The sequence below is a fragment of the Adiantum capillus-veneris genome, chromosome 17 (genome assembly GCF_014529385.1).
Source record: "Adiantum capillus-veneris isolate H3 chromosome 17, ASM1452938v2, whole genome shotgun sequence".
Taxonomy (NCBI): Eukaryota; Viridiplantae; Streptophyta; class Polypodiopsida; order Polypodiales; family Pteridaceae; genus Adiantum; species Adiantum capillus-veneris.
The window spans coordinates 55,094,504-55,111,232 of NC_140947.1; the positions used below are offsets into that span (position 1 = coordinate 55,094,504).

At 41.8% G+C, this 16,729-nt stretch overlaps 3 protein-coding genes across 3 annotated transcripts; all 3 read right to left on the bottom strand.

Moving 5' to 3' along the window:
• Positions 1-1,767: 1,767 nt before the first annotated feature.
• Positions 1,768-2,804, bottom strand: LOC147437277 (transport inhibitor response 1-like protein Os04g0395600). Its single transcript, XM_086485902.1, has 2 exons — positions 2,718-2,804; positions 1,768-2,630 (listed from the first exon to the last, which is right to left on the bottom strand). The coding sequence occupies exons 1-2, from the start codon at positions 2,787-2,789 to the stop codon at positions 1,878-1,880; spliced, it is 825 nt and encodes a 274-aa protein (XP_086342028.1). The 5' UTR covers positions 2,790-2,804; the 3' UTR covers positions 1,768-1,877.
• A 4,204-nt stretch (positions 2,805-7,008) lies between these two features.
• LOC147437278 (transport inhibitor response 1-like protein Os04g0395600) lies at positions 7,009-8,045 on the bottom strand. Its single transcript, XM_086485904.1, has 2 exons — positions 7,959-8,045; positions 7,009-7,871 (listed from the first exon to the last, which is right to left on the bottom strand). Exons 1-2 carry the CDS (start codon positions 8,028-8,030, stop codon positions 7,119-7,121), a joined length of 825 nt encoding a protein of 274 aa, XP_086342030.1. The 5' UTR covers positions 8,031-8,045; the 3' UTR covers positions 7,009-7,118.
• Positions 8,046-12,259: 4,214 nt separating this feature from the next.
• Positions 12,260-13,296, bottom strand: LOC147437279 (transport inhibitor response 1-like protein Os04g0395600). The gene is made up of 2 exons (XM_086485905.1): positions 13,210-13,296; positions 12,260-13,122 (listed from the first exon to the last, which is right to left on the bottom strand). Exons 1-2 carry the CDS (start codon positions 13,279-13,281, stop codon positions 12,370-12,372), a joined length of 825 nt encoding a protein of 274 aa, XP_086342031.1. The 5' UTR covers positions 13,282-13,296; the 3' UTR covers positions 12,260-12,369.
• Positions 13,297-16,729: the final 3,433 nt, after the last annotated feature.

A 16,729-nucleotide genomic window follows, 5' to 3' on the forward strand; every position in this document is an offset into this window, starting at 1 on the left:
AATGGTGTGCATGAATGAGTGAGTGCAAATGCTTGATTAAGGAACTACATACACAAAAGTAAGTGTGTGTGTGTGTGTGTGTGTGTGTGTGTGTGTGTGTGTGTGTGTGTGTGAGGATAAGCCGGAATGGATTAATGTTTTTGTTGCCCTAAGGAATGTAAAGTTGCCTCCTACTACTGGTTCCCTTCAATTTCACTGGGTCAAATCTTAGTAGATTCACTAAGATTCCACTATTGAGCCTTCTCTCCTTGAGCCTTTCCTCGAAGCACTATAGGAACACAAAATGCCCACAAGTTGATGGGAATTGAATCCAAACATTGTCAAATGATTTTTGCACTCATCGCCCTAACCATCTAGTTCATGTGACTTTGTTGTCTCCTTTACAAAAAACAAAAAAAAATACACAGTGGCCTACTCCCCGATCATGCCTCCCCTAAGACATGGTGTCACATGGCGGGCTAGGTGTCCCCTCATCTTGTCATCGGCTCTACCTCATGCTAGGAGTGATTAAAAGAAGGCAAGATGCATACAACAAGTCATTATATAGAAGATTGTGAATTGGGATTTTTCTACAAAAAATACAAAGGAGTGAGTAAATAAGGCGAGATGCAAACAATAAGTCATATGGGCTTTGACCTGTGCAAGAATTTGCATTCTTCTCTCAATGATCCTAATCACAATACCATCTCAATACATGCTTGAGGCATTGTACCAAGACCTCTTAAGCTTGACATAAATTGGTGAAAAGCGCGGAGTTAAAATGGCCTTTTGAGAAGACAAAGAATAGAAACATAAGGGTGCAATCCTCAACACTAAGTAACACCCATATTTAAGAGGGGGGAGGAATGGGATCAAAGGCGGAGAAGCTCACACGCAAAAGCCAAGGAGATCGCAACTGCAACAATCAAATCAAAAACTAAACCTGAACATATACTAAACCTGGACAGCTTGGGGAATGCATGTCACCTCACAATATTAGGACATACATGATGCGCGCGTGGGTGAGGTGGTTAGCCTATGCGACAACCTAGATTGCAAGGCCACTGGTTCAAACACCAACAACGCGCCTCGTTTTTTCCGCTGGCCGAGTATAATATGCCTCGCTTTTTGTCCGGCCATGTTTAGTGCACCTCGAGATCCCACCCCTCAACCCGGATCGTCAATCCCATTACTCCACCCTGCATTTAATATGGGTGTTACTTAGTGCCAAGGGGGTGCCCTGCATTTAATATGGGTGTTACTTAGTGCTAAGGGGGTGCAATCATTTGCCTCTAGGCCGTGTTTAGTGCGCCTCGAGATCCCGCCCCTCAACCCGGACCATCAATCCCATTACTCCACCCCGCATTTAATATGGGTGTTACTAAGTGCCAAGGGGGTGCAATTGTTTGCCTCTAGGTCTTGTTTAGTGCGCCTCGAGATCCCATCCCTGAACCCGGATCGTCGATCCCATTACTCCACCCCGCATTTAATAAGGGTGTTACTAAGTGCCAAGGGGGTGCAATCGTCTGCCTCTACACAGAATCTAATTGATCGTATTCTCCAAGACCTAGGACTGCTCACCACCACTACTACATAGGCCTCTGCTATACATGCCTCAAGAAACAGGGGTCAGAAGAGAGGATTTGTGCAAGCCATGAAATATTTAAATTCCGACATGATTCGCTTTGATGAAATGAAAACAAACCACAGGCATCTGAAGGTGGAACAGAAATTTTGAAAAAATGATGGCATGAGAGAGAGAGAGAGAGAGAGAGAGAGAGAGAGAGGTTTTCCTTCTCAATTGGAGCACAATGACCACAATTCCATTTTTCCAACCGACAAAAACACTTTGTGCCTCAATTCCAGCACAAGTTTCACCTCAATACTATGTATGCACATTAAAGTGCTATGACAAAGGGAGGAATATCACTCCTGCAACCTACAGTAGAACGATACACATACACACTCTCAACTAGATCCTCACTTTCCTCTTTCCCCTCTTTCCTGATGACCTCAACAACCAATCGCCCACGCTTTGCAGCTGCTAGGGACATGCAGCCCTGCATGGTAACATGGCAACCTGACATCCAAAGAGACCTCATAGATTCATAGCGATCGATTCCAGCAAGGAGAGCCTCATCTCCATAAGGGCTATCCCTGATCTCAAGCTTCAATAGGTTTGTACAACCCCGTAAAACACATTGCATTCCAATGTTGCTTCCTCCGGCAAAAGCAATGGACAGCCTTTGCAGCTCTTTCCCAATATATCCAATGTACTCAAATACTTTGTCGGTCAGCATTCCTGACAAAGACAATCGACGAAGGCATTTACAGTTTCTTACAATAGCTCCGAAGCCCTCATCCATCGGCTGATTGGTTGTTGGGTCTAGCATTAAAGGATTGATGAGGGCTAGCCGAAAGGTTTCCAACAATGGGCACCTTCTTGCCATAGTAACAACAGCATCATTTGTGATCCTTCTACAGAAATACAGGATCGATGTGAGATTCGGGCAACCCTCTGAAATTGCCAGTAAACCCTCTTCAGACACACCCTGTCCATCTCCCTCACTTGGATAAACACGAATATGTTTCAAACCCTTACATGTTGAGGCAGCTGCTCTCAGTCCCCTATCCTCAACGGAGTCCAAGATCTGCAATCAAGAAAATGCGCAATTTGTTCAATCAGTTAAAACTAATGAGATACTGGACAGAGCATCTTAATACAGGCAAATACTTACAAGACACTGGACACAACTACTTAATACGGACAAAATGGGGTAGGCAAGTGGTCTTTGTGAGGGAAGGGGCATAAACCAGCCAGCAAATAAATCATGGTTCACCAAGACCAGCCATCAACCTTGAATATTTCCACAACACAAAAGTGGTAAGACTTTCTCCTCACACACGAAAGGGTGCAGCATGGGGAAAGGAGACCTCGACAAATTTGACGATACAAGTTTTCACACATGGCAAGTTAAATCAAAGGGATATCTAATGAAGAAGCAACTATGGGGAGTGGTAAAACCCTTAGGGCAAGGAGAGACCGTACAGACCGGAGCATCCACAACACAATTTCAAAGCAAAGACGAGCACGCTCTAGGTATAATTCTCGCCATAGTAGATGATAATTTTGTGCACTACATGGATGAAGCAACCATTGCACTCAATGCTTGGCAAACACTTGAATGCATGGTTGATGCTAAAACAAAATACTCTAAAACCTCATTAGTAATGCAATTGTATGGCTTGATGATGAAAGAGGGAGAAGATCTCTCTAGTCTCATCAATAGATTAAAGAGTATTTCCACCCAACTAGTTTACATAGAAGCACCAGTTAATGAAGAAGACAAAATAACAATTCTCCTTAAAGCTCGTCCTGATGAATATAATTAAATTGCCATTTTGCTTAAAGAAAAGAAACTCATACCTAGCTTTGAAAGTTTTTTATAATCGCTACAAGAGGAAGGGAAGATGCACAACAAAAATACTAAAAGAACTTCTAATGGAGCATTTGGAGTCACTGTATAAGAAATAATCATTCGTCAAAGGATTGCTACAAGATCAACCCATGCAAAAAATATGGAAAGAACACACACTCATCAAAGCTCTACTTTTACAAAGACAAAGATGCTGTAACAAGCAACACAAGCAATTTTCAAGACAGACATGGAGGTAGAAACCCCAACAACAAAGGCAAAGTCAATATGGCATCTGAAGATTCTGATGACAAAGGGCGAGGCTAAAACTTGCTACGTCGATGACATGCTTTGAAGAACCAACATTTGTAGACAAAACCTTGATGGAATTCACTCATCAAGGGGAGGCATTTTGCATCTATTCCTATTGTTAAATTCTCTAAAATAGATTTTGATTTCCTACGCCCTATTGTTCAAGTTCTAGGGGAGGACCATTTATATTTGTTGAGTGCTCCATATGCCACACACGGGGAGGATTATTGGAGTGTGTGACATACTTCGCACCTTCTATGGAACCTCTCCCTAGCCACTTATTCATGCTAGGCTTTTCCAAATAATACACATACATTATTATATGGACCATTGGTGTTTCTACACATGTTCCAGTTGCATATGAAAACAAGAGATGAGTCAAAGCAGACTCTAAAAGAAAGCGTACGGGTTCTCAACTTGAATTTCTCATTTTGGCCTAATCATTGAGCTCTCTCATATCTTATCCATGATGTAAGCATAAACCTCTAGCTCAAGCCTCTATAGCAAGTAGCCATTGTAGTCATTTTTATTATATCAATAATCAAACTCTTCTATGTTTCTCTCTCCATAAATGGCTCACTTGTATTTCCACCATAACTCAACAATATGACCAACATGAATGCATCCTAAGTTACCTATCGTGGTTGACATTGGCCCTTTGGAACTAACATTTTGGTATGTTGGGTTCCCACCTACCACAGATCAATACTAATGTGTTTTATTAGTGGTTTCATGAGTGTGGATAATCTACTTACCTTCAATGACATGTTAGGCATGTGAATCAAGCTCTCTCAATACCATGTTGCCCAAGTTGGCAAAATGGGCCCAACTGTGTAATGAGAGGCAGTAGTAGGCATGAGGTATGTAAACACCTTAAAAAATCAACAAAAACCATTACAAGAGTTGAAATTGGTATGATCCTATAGCAATGATACATATTTTTTTCCCATTAAAAATAGACTAAACCTTAGTTTTTTTGCTTGCTCACCATCAAGAAGAATAAGGCCCCTCTCTTTCTCTTTCTTCTCCCTTTTTCCATCTCTTTCTTCCCTCTTTCTCTTTCTCTCTCCCCATACTCCTCTCTCTTCTTTGCCTTTGTCCTTCATGTGTGTGGTTTCACTCACCGCTATCCTCAAGATGACCCCTTCTACTTCAATTGCCGCCTCTAAGCTATAAGTCTATGCCCTATGCATCGGCCTCAATGTACTCTTTTAACCTTGTGTGCACCATCCACTTCCAATAGCCTACCCATTCCCTACACCTAGTTACAACCCTACACTATGCTTAGTATTTTTCAAACTCAATGAAAGGCCATGTTCGCACGTTCAAGGGGGAAGAAACTTGCCAACGCGTGGCATGCCTCTTTGCTTGAGAAATGTTTAAGTTGAATAAAGAAGAGAATAGATTTTGAGGGCAAATGGATAGCTTATTTGAAATGGAGAGCTTTCATTGGACAAGTCGTGGCCTAAATCGTTGAAATCAATATCAGTGTGTATGTGAGAGTGAAAGCGTAAGTGATGTTTGCATGAGTACAAAAAGAAAATGGTGTGCATGAATGAGTGAGTGCAAATGCTTGATTAAGGAACTACATACACAAAAGTAAGTGTGTGTGTGTGTGTGTGTGTGTGTGTGTGTGTGTGTGTGTGAGGATAAGCCGGAATGGATTAATGTTTTTGTTGCCCTAAGGAATGTAAAGTTGCCTCCTACTACTGGTTCCCTTCAATTTCACTGGGTCAAATCTTAGTAGATTCACTAAGATTCCACTATTGAGCCTTCTCTCCTTGAGCCTTTCCTCGAAGCACTATAGGAACACAAAATGCCCACAAGTTGATGGGAATTGAATCCAAACATTGTCAAATGATTTTTGCACTCATCGCCCTAACCATCTAGTTCATGTGACTTTGTTGTCTCCTTTACAAAAAACAAAAAAAAATACACAGTGGCCTACTCCCCGATCATGCCTCCCCTAAGACATGGTGTCACATGGCGGGCTAGGTGTCCCCTCATCTTGTCATCGGCTCTACCTCATGCTAGGAGTGATTAAAAGAAGGCAAGATGCATACAACAAGTCATTATATAGAAGATTGTGAATTGGGATTTTTCTACAAAAAATACAAAGGAGTGAGTAAATAAGGCGAGATGCAAACAATAAGTCATATGGGCTTTGACCTGTGCAAGAATTTGCATTCTTCTCTCAATGATCCTAATCACAATACCATCTCAATACATGCTTGAGGCATTGTACCAAGACCTCTTAAGCTTGACATAAATTGGTGAAAAGCGCAGAGTTAAAATGGCCTTTTGAGAAGACAAAGAATAGAAACATAAGGGTGCAATCCTCAACACTAAGTAACACCCATATTTAAGAGGGGGGAGGAATGGGATCAAAGGCGGAGAAGCTCACACGCAAAGCCAAGGAGATCGCAACTGCAACAATCAAATCAAAAACTAAACCTGAACATATACTAAACCTGGACAGCTTGGGGAATGCATGTCACCTCACAATATTAGGACATACATGATGCGCGCGTGGGTGAGGTGGTTAGCCTATGCGACAACCTAGATTGCAAGGCCACTGGTTCAAACACCAACAACGCGCCTCGTTTTTTCCGCTGGCCGAGTATAATATGCCTCGCTTTTTGTCCGGCCATGTTTAGTGCACCTCGAGATCCCACCCCTCAACCCGGATCGTCAATCCCATTACTCCACCCTGCATTTAATATGGGTGTTACTTAGTGCCAAGGGGGTGCCCTGCATTTAATATGGGTGTTACTTAGTGCTAAGGGGGTGCAATCATTTGCCTCTAGGCCGTGTTTAGTGCGCCTCGAGATCCCGCCCCTCAACCCGGACCATCAATCCCATTACTCCACCCCGCATTTAATATGGGTGTTACTAAGTGCCAAGGGGGTGCAATTGTTTGCCTCTAGGTCTTGTTTAGTGCGCCTCGAGATCCCATCCCTGAACCCGGATCGTCGATCCCATTACTCCACCCCGCATTTAATAAGGGTGTTACTAAGTGCCAAGGGGGTGCAATCGTCTGCCTCTACACAGAATCTAATTGATCGTATTCTCCAAGACCTAGGACTGCTCACCACCACTACTACATAGGCCTCTGCTATACATGCCTCAAGAAACAGGGGTCAGAAGAGAGGATTTGTGCAAGCCATGAAATATTTAAATTCCGACATGATTCGCTTTGATGAAATGAAAACAAACCACAGGCATCTGAAGGTGGAACAGAAATTTTGAAAAAATGATGGCATGAGAGAGAGAGAGAGAGAGAGAGAGAGAGAGAGAGAGGTTTTCCTTCTCAATTGGAGCACAATGACCACAATTCCATTTTTCCAACCGACAAAAACACTTTGTGCCTCAATTCCAGCACAAGTTTCACCTCAATACTATGTATGCACATTAAAGTGCTATGACAAAGGGAGGAATATCACTCCTGCAACCTACAGTAGAACGATACACATACACACTCTCAACTAGATCCTCACTTTCCTCTTTCCCCTCTTTCCTGATGACCTCAACAACCAATCGCCCACGCTTTGCAGCTGCTAGGGACATGCAGCCCTGCATGGTAACATGGCAACCTGACATCCAAAGAGACCTCATAGATTCATAGCGATCGATTCCAGCAAGGAGAGCCTCATCTCCATAAGGGCTATCCCTGATCTCAAGCTTCAATAGGTTTGTACAACCCCGTAAAACACATTGCATTCCAATGTTGCTTCCTCCGGCAAAAGCAATGGACAGCCTTTGCAGCTCTTTCCCAAAATATCCAATGTACTCAAATACTTTGTCGGTCAGCATTCCTGACAAAGACAATCGACGAAGGCATTTACAGTTTCTTACAATAGCTCCGAAGCCCTCATCCATCGGCTGATTGGTTGTTGGGTCTAGCATTAAAGGATTGATGAGGGCTAGCCGAAAGGTTTCCAACAATGGGCACCTTCTTGCCATAGTAACAACAGCATCATTTGTGATCCTTCTACAGAAATACAGGATCGATGTGAGATTCGGGCAACCCTCTGAAATTGCCAGTAAACCCTCTTCAGACACACCCTGTCCATCTCCCTCACTTGGATAAACACGAATATGTTTCAAACCCTTACATGTTGAGGCAGCTGCTCTCAGTCCCCTATCCTCAACGGAGTCCAAGATCTGCAATCAAGAAAATGCGCAATTTGTTCAATCAGTTAAAACTAATGAGATACTGGACAGAGCATCTTAATACAGGCAAATACTTACAAGACACTGGACACAACTACTTAATACGGACAAAATGGGGTAGGCAAGTGGTCTTTGTGAGGGAAGGGGCATAAACCAGCCAGCAAATAAATCATGGTTCACCAAGACCAGCCATCAACCTTGAATATTTCCACAACACAAAAGTGGTAAGACTTTCTCCTCACACACGAAAGGGTGCAGCATGGGGAAAGGAGACCTCGACAAATTTGACGATACAAGTTTTCACACATGACAAGTTAAATCAAAGGGATATCTAATGAAGAAGCAACTATGGGGAGTGGTAAAACCCTTAGGGCAAGGAGAGACCGTACAGACCAGAGCATCCACAACACAATTTCAAAGCAAAGACGAGCACGCTCTAGGTATAATTCTCGCCATAGTAGATGATAATTTTGTGCACTACATGGATGAAGCAACCATTGCACTCAATGCTTGGCAAACACTTGAATGCATGGTTGATGCTAAAACAAAATACTCTAAAACCTCATTAGTAATGCAATTGTATGGCTTGATGATGAAAGAGGGAGAAGATCTCTCTAGTCTCATCAATAGATTAAAGAGTATTTCCACCCAACTAGTTTACATAGAAGCACCAGTTAATGAAGAAGACAAAATAACAATTCTCCTTAAAGCTCGTCCTGATGAATATAATTAAATTGCCATTTTGCTTAAAGAAAAGAAACTCATACCTAGCTTTGAAAGTTTTTTATAATCGCTACAAGAGGAAGGGAAGATGCACAACAAAAATACTAAAAGAACTTCTAATGGAGCATTTGGAGTCACTGTATAAGAAATAATCATTCGTCAAAGGATTGCTACAAGATCAACCCATGCAAAAAATATGGAAAGAACACACACTCATCAAAGCTCTACTTTTACAAAGACAAAGATGCTGTAACAAGCAACACAAGCAATTTTCAAGACAGACATGGAGGTAGAAACCCCAACAACAAAGGCAAAGTCAATATGGCATCTGAAGATTCTGATGACAAAGGGCGAGGCTAAAACTTGCTACGTCGATGACATGCTTTGAAGAACCAACATTTGTAGACAAAACCTTGATGGAATTCACTCATCAAGGGGAGGCATTTTGCATCTATTCCTATTGTTAAATTCTCTAAAATAGATTTTGATTTCCTACGCCCTATTGTTCAAGTTCTAGGGGAGGACCATTTATATTTGTTGAGTGCTCCATATGCCACACACGGGGAGGATTATTGGAGTGTGTGACATACTTCGCACCTTCTATGGAACCTCTCCCTAGCCACTTATTCATGCTAGGCTTTTCCAAATAATACACATACATTATTATATGGACCATTGGTGTTTCTACACATGTTCCAGTTGCATATGAAAACAAGAGATGAGTCAAAGCAGACTCTAAAAGAAAGCGTACGGGTTCTCAACTTGAATTTCTCATTTTGGCCTAATCATTGAGCTCTCTCATATCTTATCCATGATGTAAGCATAAACCTCTAGCTCAAGCCTCTATAGCAAGTAGCCATTGTAGTCATTTTTATTATATCAATAATCAAACTCTTCTATGTTTCTCTCTCCATAAATGGCTCACTTGTATTTCCACCATAACTCAACAATATGACCAACATGAATGCATCCTAAGTTACCTATCGTGGTTGACATTGGCCCTTTGGAACTAACATTTTGGTATGTTGGGTTCCCACCTACCACAGATCAATACTAATGTGTTTTATTAGTGGTTTCATGAGTGTGGATAATCTACTTACCTTCAATGACATGTTAGGCATGTGAATCAAGCTCTCTCAATACCATGTTGCCCAAGTTGGCAAAATGGGCCCAACTGTGTAATGAGAGGCAGTAGTAGGCATGAGGTATGTAAACACCTTAAAAAATCAACAAAAACCATTACAAGAGTTGAAATTGGTATGATCCTATAGCAATGATACATATTTTTTTCCCATTAAAAATAGACTAAACCTTAGTTTTTTTGCTTGCTCACCATCAAGAAGAATAAGGCCCCTCTCTTTCTCTTTCTTCTCCCTTTTTCCATCTCTTTCTTCCCTCTTTCTCTTTCTCTCTCCCCATACTCCTCTCTCTTCTTTGCCTTTGTCCTTCATGTGTGTGGTTTCACTCACCGCTATCCTCAAGATGACCCCTTCTACTTCAATTGCCGCCTCTAAGCTATAAGTCTATGCCCTATGCATCGGCCTCAATGTACTCTTTTAACCTTGTGTGCACCATCCACTTCCAATAGCCTACCCATTCCCTACACCTAGTTACAACCCTACACTATGCTTAGTATTTTTCAAACTCAATGAAAGGCCATGTTCGCACGTTCAAGGGGGAAGAAACTTGCCAACGCGTGGCATGCCTCTTTGCTTGAGAAATGTTTAAGTTGAATAAAGAAGAGAATAGATTTTGAGGGCAAATGGATAGCTTATTTGAAATGGAGAGCTTTCATTGGACAAGTCGTGGCCTAAATCGTTGAAATCAATATCAGTGTGTATGTGAGAGTGAAAGCGTAAGTGATGTTTGCATGAGTACAAAAAGAAAATGGTGTGCATGAATGAGTGAGTGCAAATGCTTGATTAAGGAACTACATACACAAAAGTAAGTGTGTGTGTGTGTGTGTGTGTGTGTGTGTGTGTGTGTGTGTGTGTGTGAGGATAAGCCGGAATGGATTAATGTTTTTGTTGCCCTAAGGAATGTAAAGTTGCCTCCTACTACTGGTTCCCTTCAATTTCACTGGGTCAAATCTTAGTAGATTCACTAAGATTCCACTATTGAGCCTTCTCTCCTTGAGCCTTTCCTCGAAGCACTATAGGAACACAAAATGCCCACAAGTTGATGGGAATTGAATCCAAACATTGTCAAATGATTTTTGCACTCATCGCCCTAACCATCTAGTTCATGTGACTTTGTTGTCTCCTTTACAAAAAACAAAAAAAAATACACAGTGGCCTACTCCCCGATCATGCCTCCCCTAAGACATGGTGTCACATGGCGGGCTAGGTGTCCCCTCATCTTGTCATCGGCTCTACCTCATGCTAGGAGTGATTAAAAGAAGGCAAGATGCATACAACAAGTCATTATATAGAAGATTGTGAATTGGGATTTTTCTACAAAAAATACAAAGGAGTGAGTAAATAAGGCGAGATGCAAACAATAAGTCATATGGGCTTTGACCTGTGCAAGAATTTGCATTCTTCTCTCAATGATCCTAATCACAATACCATCTCAATACATGCTTGAGGCATTGTACCAAGACCTCTTAAGCTTGACATAAATTGGTGAAAAGCGCAGAGTTAAAATGGCCTTTTGAGAAGACAAAGAATAGAAACATAAGGGTGCAATCCTCAACACTAAGTAACACCCATATTTAAGAGGGGGGAGGAATGGGATCAAAGGCGGAGAAGCTCACACGCAAAGCCAAGGAGATCGCAACTGCAACAATCAAATCAAAAACTAAACCTGAACATATACTAAACCTGGACAGCTTGGGGAATGCATGTCACCTCACAATATTAGGACATACATGATGCGCGCGTGGGTGAGGTGGTTAGCCTATGCGACAACCTAGATTGCAAGGCCACTGGTTCAAACACCAACAACGCGCCTCGTTTTTTCCGCTGGCCGAGTATAATATGCCTCGCTTTTTGTCCGGCCATGTTTAGTGCACCTCGAGATCCCACCCCTCAACCCGGATCGTCAATCCCATTACTCCACCCTGCATTTAATATGGGTGTTACTTAGTGCCAAGGGGGTGCCCTGCATTTAATATGGGTGTTACTTAGTGCTAAGGGGGTGCAATCATTTGCCTCTAGGCCGTGTTTAGTGCGCCTCGAGATCCCGCCCCTCAACCCGGACCATCAATCCCATTACTCCACCCCGCATTTAATATGGGTGTTACTAAGTGCCAAGGGGGTGCAATTGTTTGCCTCTAGGTCTTGTTTAGTGCGCCTCGAGATCCCATCCCTGAACCCGGATCGTCGATCCCATTACTCCACCCCGCATTTAATAAGGGTGTTACTAAGTGCCAAGGGGGTGCAATCGTCTGCCTCTACACAGAATCTAATTGATCGTATTCTCCAAGACCTAGGACTGCTCACCACCACTACTACATAGGCCTCTGCTATACATGCCTCAAGAAACAGGGGTCAGAAGAGAGGATTTGTGCAAGCCATGAAATATTTAAATTCCGACATGATTCGCTTTGATGAAATGAAAACAAACCACAGGCATCTGAAGGTGGAACAGAAATTTTGAAAAAATGATGGCATGAGAGAGAGAGAGAGAGAGAGAGAGAGAGAGAGAGAGAGAGGTTTTCCTTCTCAATTGGAGCACAATGACCACAATTCCATTTTTCCAACCGACAAAAACACTTTGTGCCTCAATTCCAGCACAAGTTTCACCTCAATACTATGTATGCACATTAAAGTGCTATGACAAAGGGAGGAATATCACTCCTGCAACCTACAGTAGAACGATACACATACACACTCTCAACTAGATCCTCACTTTCCTCTTTCCCCTCTTTCCTGATGACCTCAACAACCAATCGCCCACGCTTTGCAGCTGCTAGGGACATGCAGCCCTGCATGGTAACATGGCAACCTGACATCCAAAGAGACCTCATAGATTCATAGCGATCGATTCCAGCAAGGAGAGCCTCATCTCCATAAGGGCTATCCCTGATCTCAAGCTTCAATAGGTTTGTACAACCCCGTAAAACACATTGCATTCCAATGTTGCTTCCTCCGGCAAAAGCAATGGACAGCCTTTGCAGCTCTTTCCCAAAATATCCAATGTACTCAAATACTTTGTCGGTCAGCATTCCTGACAAAGACAATCGACGAAGGCATTTACAGTTTCTTACAATAGCTCCGAAGCCCTCATCCATCGGCTGATTGGTTGTTGGGTCTAGCATTAAAGGATTGATGAGGGCTAGCCGAAAGGTTTCCAACAATGGGCACCTTCTTGCCATAGTAACAACAGCATCATTTGTGATCCTTCTACAGAAATACAGGATCGATGTGAGATTCGGGCAACCCTCTGAAATTGCCAGTAAACCCTCTTCAGACACACCCTGTCCATCTCCCTCACTTGGATAAACACGAATATGTTTCAAACCCTTACATGTTGAGGCAGCTGCTCTCAGTCCCCTATCCTCAACGGAGTCCAAGATCTGCAATCAAGAAAATGCGCAATTTGTTCAATCAGTTAAAACTAATGAGATACTGGACAGAGCATCTTAATACAGGCAAATACTTACAAGACACTGGACACAACTACTTAATACGGACAAAATGGGGTAGGCAAGTGGTCTTTGTGAGGGAAGGGGCATAAACCAGCCAGCAAATAAATCATGGTTCACCAAGACCAGCCATCAACCTTGAATATTTCCACAACACAAAAGTGGTAAGACTTTCTCCTCACACACGAAAGGGTGCAGCATGGGGAAAGGAGACCTCGACAAATTTGACGATACAAGTTTTCACACATGACAAGTTAAATCAAAGGGATATCTAATGAAGAAGCAACTATGGGGAGTGGTAAAACCCTTAGGGCAAGGAGAGACCGTACAGACCAGAGCATCCACAACACAATTTCAAAGCAAAGACGAGCACGCTCTAGGTATAATTCTCGCCATAGTAGATGATAATTTTGTGCACTACATGGATGAAGCAACCATTGCACTCAATGCTTGGCAAACACTTGAATGCATGGTTGATGCTAAAACAAAATACTCTAAAACCTCATTAGTAATGCAATTGTATGGCTTGATGATGAAAGAGGGAGAAGATCTCTCTAGTCTCATCAATAGATTAAAGAGTATTTCCACCCAACTAGTTTACATAGAAGCACCAGTTAATGAAGAAGACAAAATAACAATTCTCCTTAAAGCTCGTCCTGATGAATATAATTAAATTGCCATTTTGCTTAAAGAAAAGAAACTCATACCTAGCTTTGAAAGTTTTTTATAATCGCTACAAGAGGAAGGGAAGATGCACAACAAAAATACTAAAAGAACTTCTAATGGAGCATTTGGAGTCACTGTATAAGAAATAATCATTCGTCAAAGGATTGCTACAAGATCAACCCATGCAAAAAATATGGAAAGAACACACACTCATCAAAGCTCTACTTTTACAAAGACAAAGATGCTGTAACAAGCAACACAAGCAATTTTCAAGACAGACATGGAGGTAGAAACCCCAACAACAAAGGCAAAGTCAATATGGCATCTGAAGATTCTGATGACAAAGGGCGAGGCTAAAACTTGCTACGTCGATGACATGCTTTGAAGAACCAACATTTGTAGACAAAACCTTGATGGAATTCACTCATCAAGGGGAGGCATTTTGCATCTATTCCTATTGTTAAATTCTCTAAAATAGATTTTGATTTCCTACGCCCTATTGTTCAAGTTCTAGGGGAGGACCATTTATATTTGTTGAGTGCTCCATATGCCACACACGGGGAGGATTATTGGAGTGTGTGACATACTTCGCACCTTCTATGGAACCTCTCCCTAGCCACTTATTCATGCTAGGCTTTTCCAAATAATACACATACATTATTATATGGACCATTGGTGTTTCTACACATGTTCCAGTTGCATATGAAAACAAGAGATGAGTCAAAGCAGACTCTAAAAGAAAGCGTACGGGTTCTCAACTTGAATTTCTCATTTTGGCCTAATCATTGAGCTCTCTCATATCTTATCCATGATGTAAGCATAAACCTCTAGCTCAAGCCTCTATAGCAAGTAGCCATTGTAGTCATTTTTATTATATCAATAATCAAACTCTTCTATGTTTCTCTCTCCATAAATGGCTCACTTGTATTTCCACCATAACTCAACAATATGACCAACATGAATGCATCCTAAGTTACCTATCGTGGTTGACATTGGCCCTTTGGAACTAACATTTTGGTATGTTGGGTTCCCACCTACCACAGATCAATACTAATGTGTTTTATTAGTGGTTTCATGAGTGTGGATAATCTACTTACCTTCAATGACATGTTAGGCATGTGAATCAAGCTCTCTCAATACCATGTTGCCCAAGTTGGCAAAATGGGCCCAACTGTGTAATGAGAGGCAGTAGTAGGCATGAGGTATGTAAACACCTTAAAAAATCAACAAAAACCATTACAAGAGTTGAAATTGGTATGATCCTATAGCAATGATACATATTTTTTTCCCATTAAAAATAGACTAAACCTTAGTTTTTTTGCTTGCTCACCATCAAGAAGAATAAGGCCCCTCTCTTTCTCTTTCTTCTCCCTTTTTCCATCTCTTTCTTCCCTCTTTCTCTTTCTCTCTCCCCATACTCCTCTCTCTTCTTTGCCTTTGTCCTTCATGTGTGTGGTTTCACTCACCGCTATCCTCAAGATGACCCCTTCTACTTCAATTGCCGCCTCTAAGCTATAAGTCTATGCCCTATGCATCGGCCTCAATGTACTCTTTTAACCTTGTGTGCACCATCCACTTCCAATAGCCTACCCATTCCCTACACCTAGTTACAACCCTACACTATGCTTAGTATTTTTCAAACTCAATGAAAGGCCATGTTCGCACGTTCAAGGGGGAAGAAACTTGCCAACGCGTGGCATGCCTCTTTGCTTGAGAAATGTTTAAGTTGAATAAAGAAGAGAATAGATTTTGAGGGCAAATGGATAGCTTATTTGAAATGGAGAGCTTTCATTGGACAAGTCGTGGCCTAAATCGTTGAAATCAATATCAGTGTGTATGTGAGAGTGAAAGCGTAAGTGATGTTTGCATGAGTACAAAAAGAAAATGGTGTGCATGAATGAGTGAGTGCAAATGCTTGATTAAGGAACTACATACACAAAAGTAAGTGTGTGTGTGTGTGTGTGTGTGTGTGTGTGTGTGTGTGTGTGAGGATAAGCCGGAATGGATTAATGTTTTTGTTGCCCTAAGGAATGTAAAGTTGCCTCCTACTACTGGTTCCCTTCAATTTCACTGGGTCAAATCTTAGTAGATTCACTAAGATTCCACTATTGAGCCTTCTCTCCTTGAGCCTTTCCTCGAAGCACTATAGGAACACAAAATGCCCACAAGTTGATGGGAATTGAATCCAAACATTGTCAAATGATTTTTGCACTCATCGCCCTAACCATCTAGTTCATGTGACTTTGTTGTCTCCTTTACAAAAAACAAAAAAAAATACACAGTGGCCTACTCCCCGATCATGCCTCCCCTAAGACATGGTGTCACATGGCGGGCTAGGTGTCCCCTCATCTTGTCATCGGCTCTACCTCATGCTAGGAGTGATTAAAAGAAGGCAAGATGCATACAACAAGTCATTATATAGAAGATTGTGAATTGGGATTTTTCTACAAAAAATACAAAGGAGTGAGTAAATAAGGCGAGATGCAAACAATAAGTCATATGGGCTTTGACCTGTGCAAGAATTTGCATTCTTCTCTCAATGATCCTAATCACAATACCATCTCAATACATGCTTGAGGCATTGTACCAAGACCTCTTAAGCTTGACATAAATTGGTGAAAAGCGCAGAGTTAAAATGGCCTTTTGAGAAGACAAAGAATAGAAACATAAGGGTGCAATCCTCAACACTAAGTAACACCCATATTTAAGAGGGGGGAGGAATGGGATCAAAGGCGGAGAAGCTCACACGCAAAGCCAAGGAGATCGCAACTGCAACAATCAAATCAAAAACTAAACCTGAACATATACTAAACCTGGACAGCTTGGGGAATGCATGTCACCTCACAATATTAGGACATACATGATGCGCGCG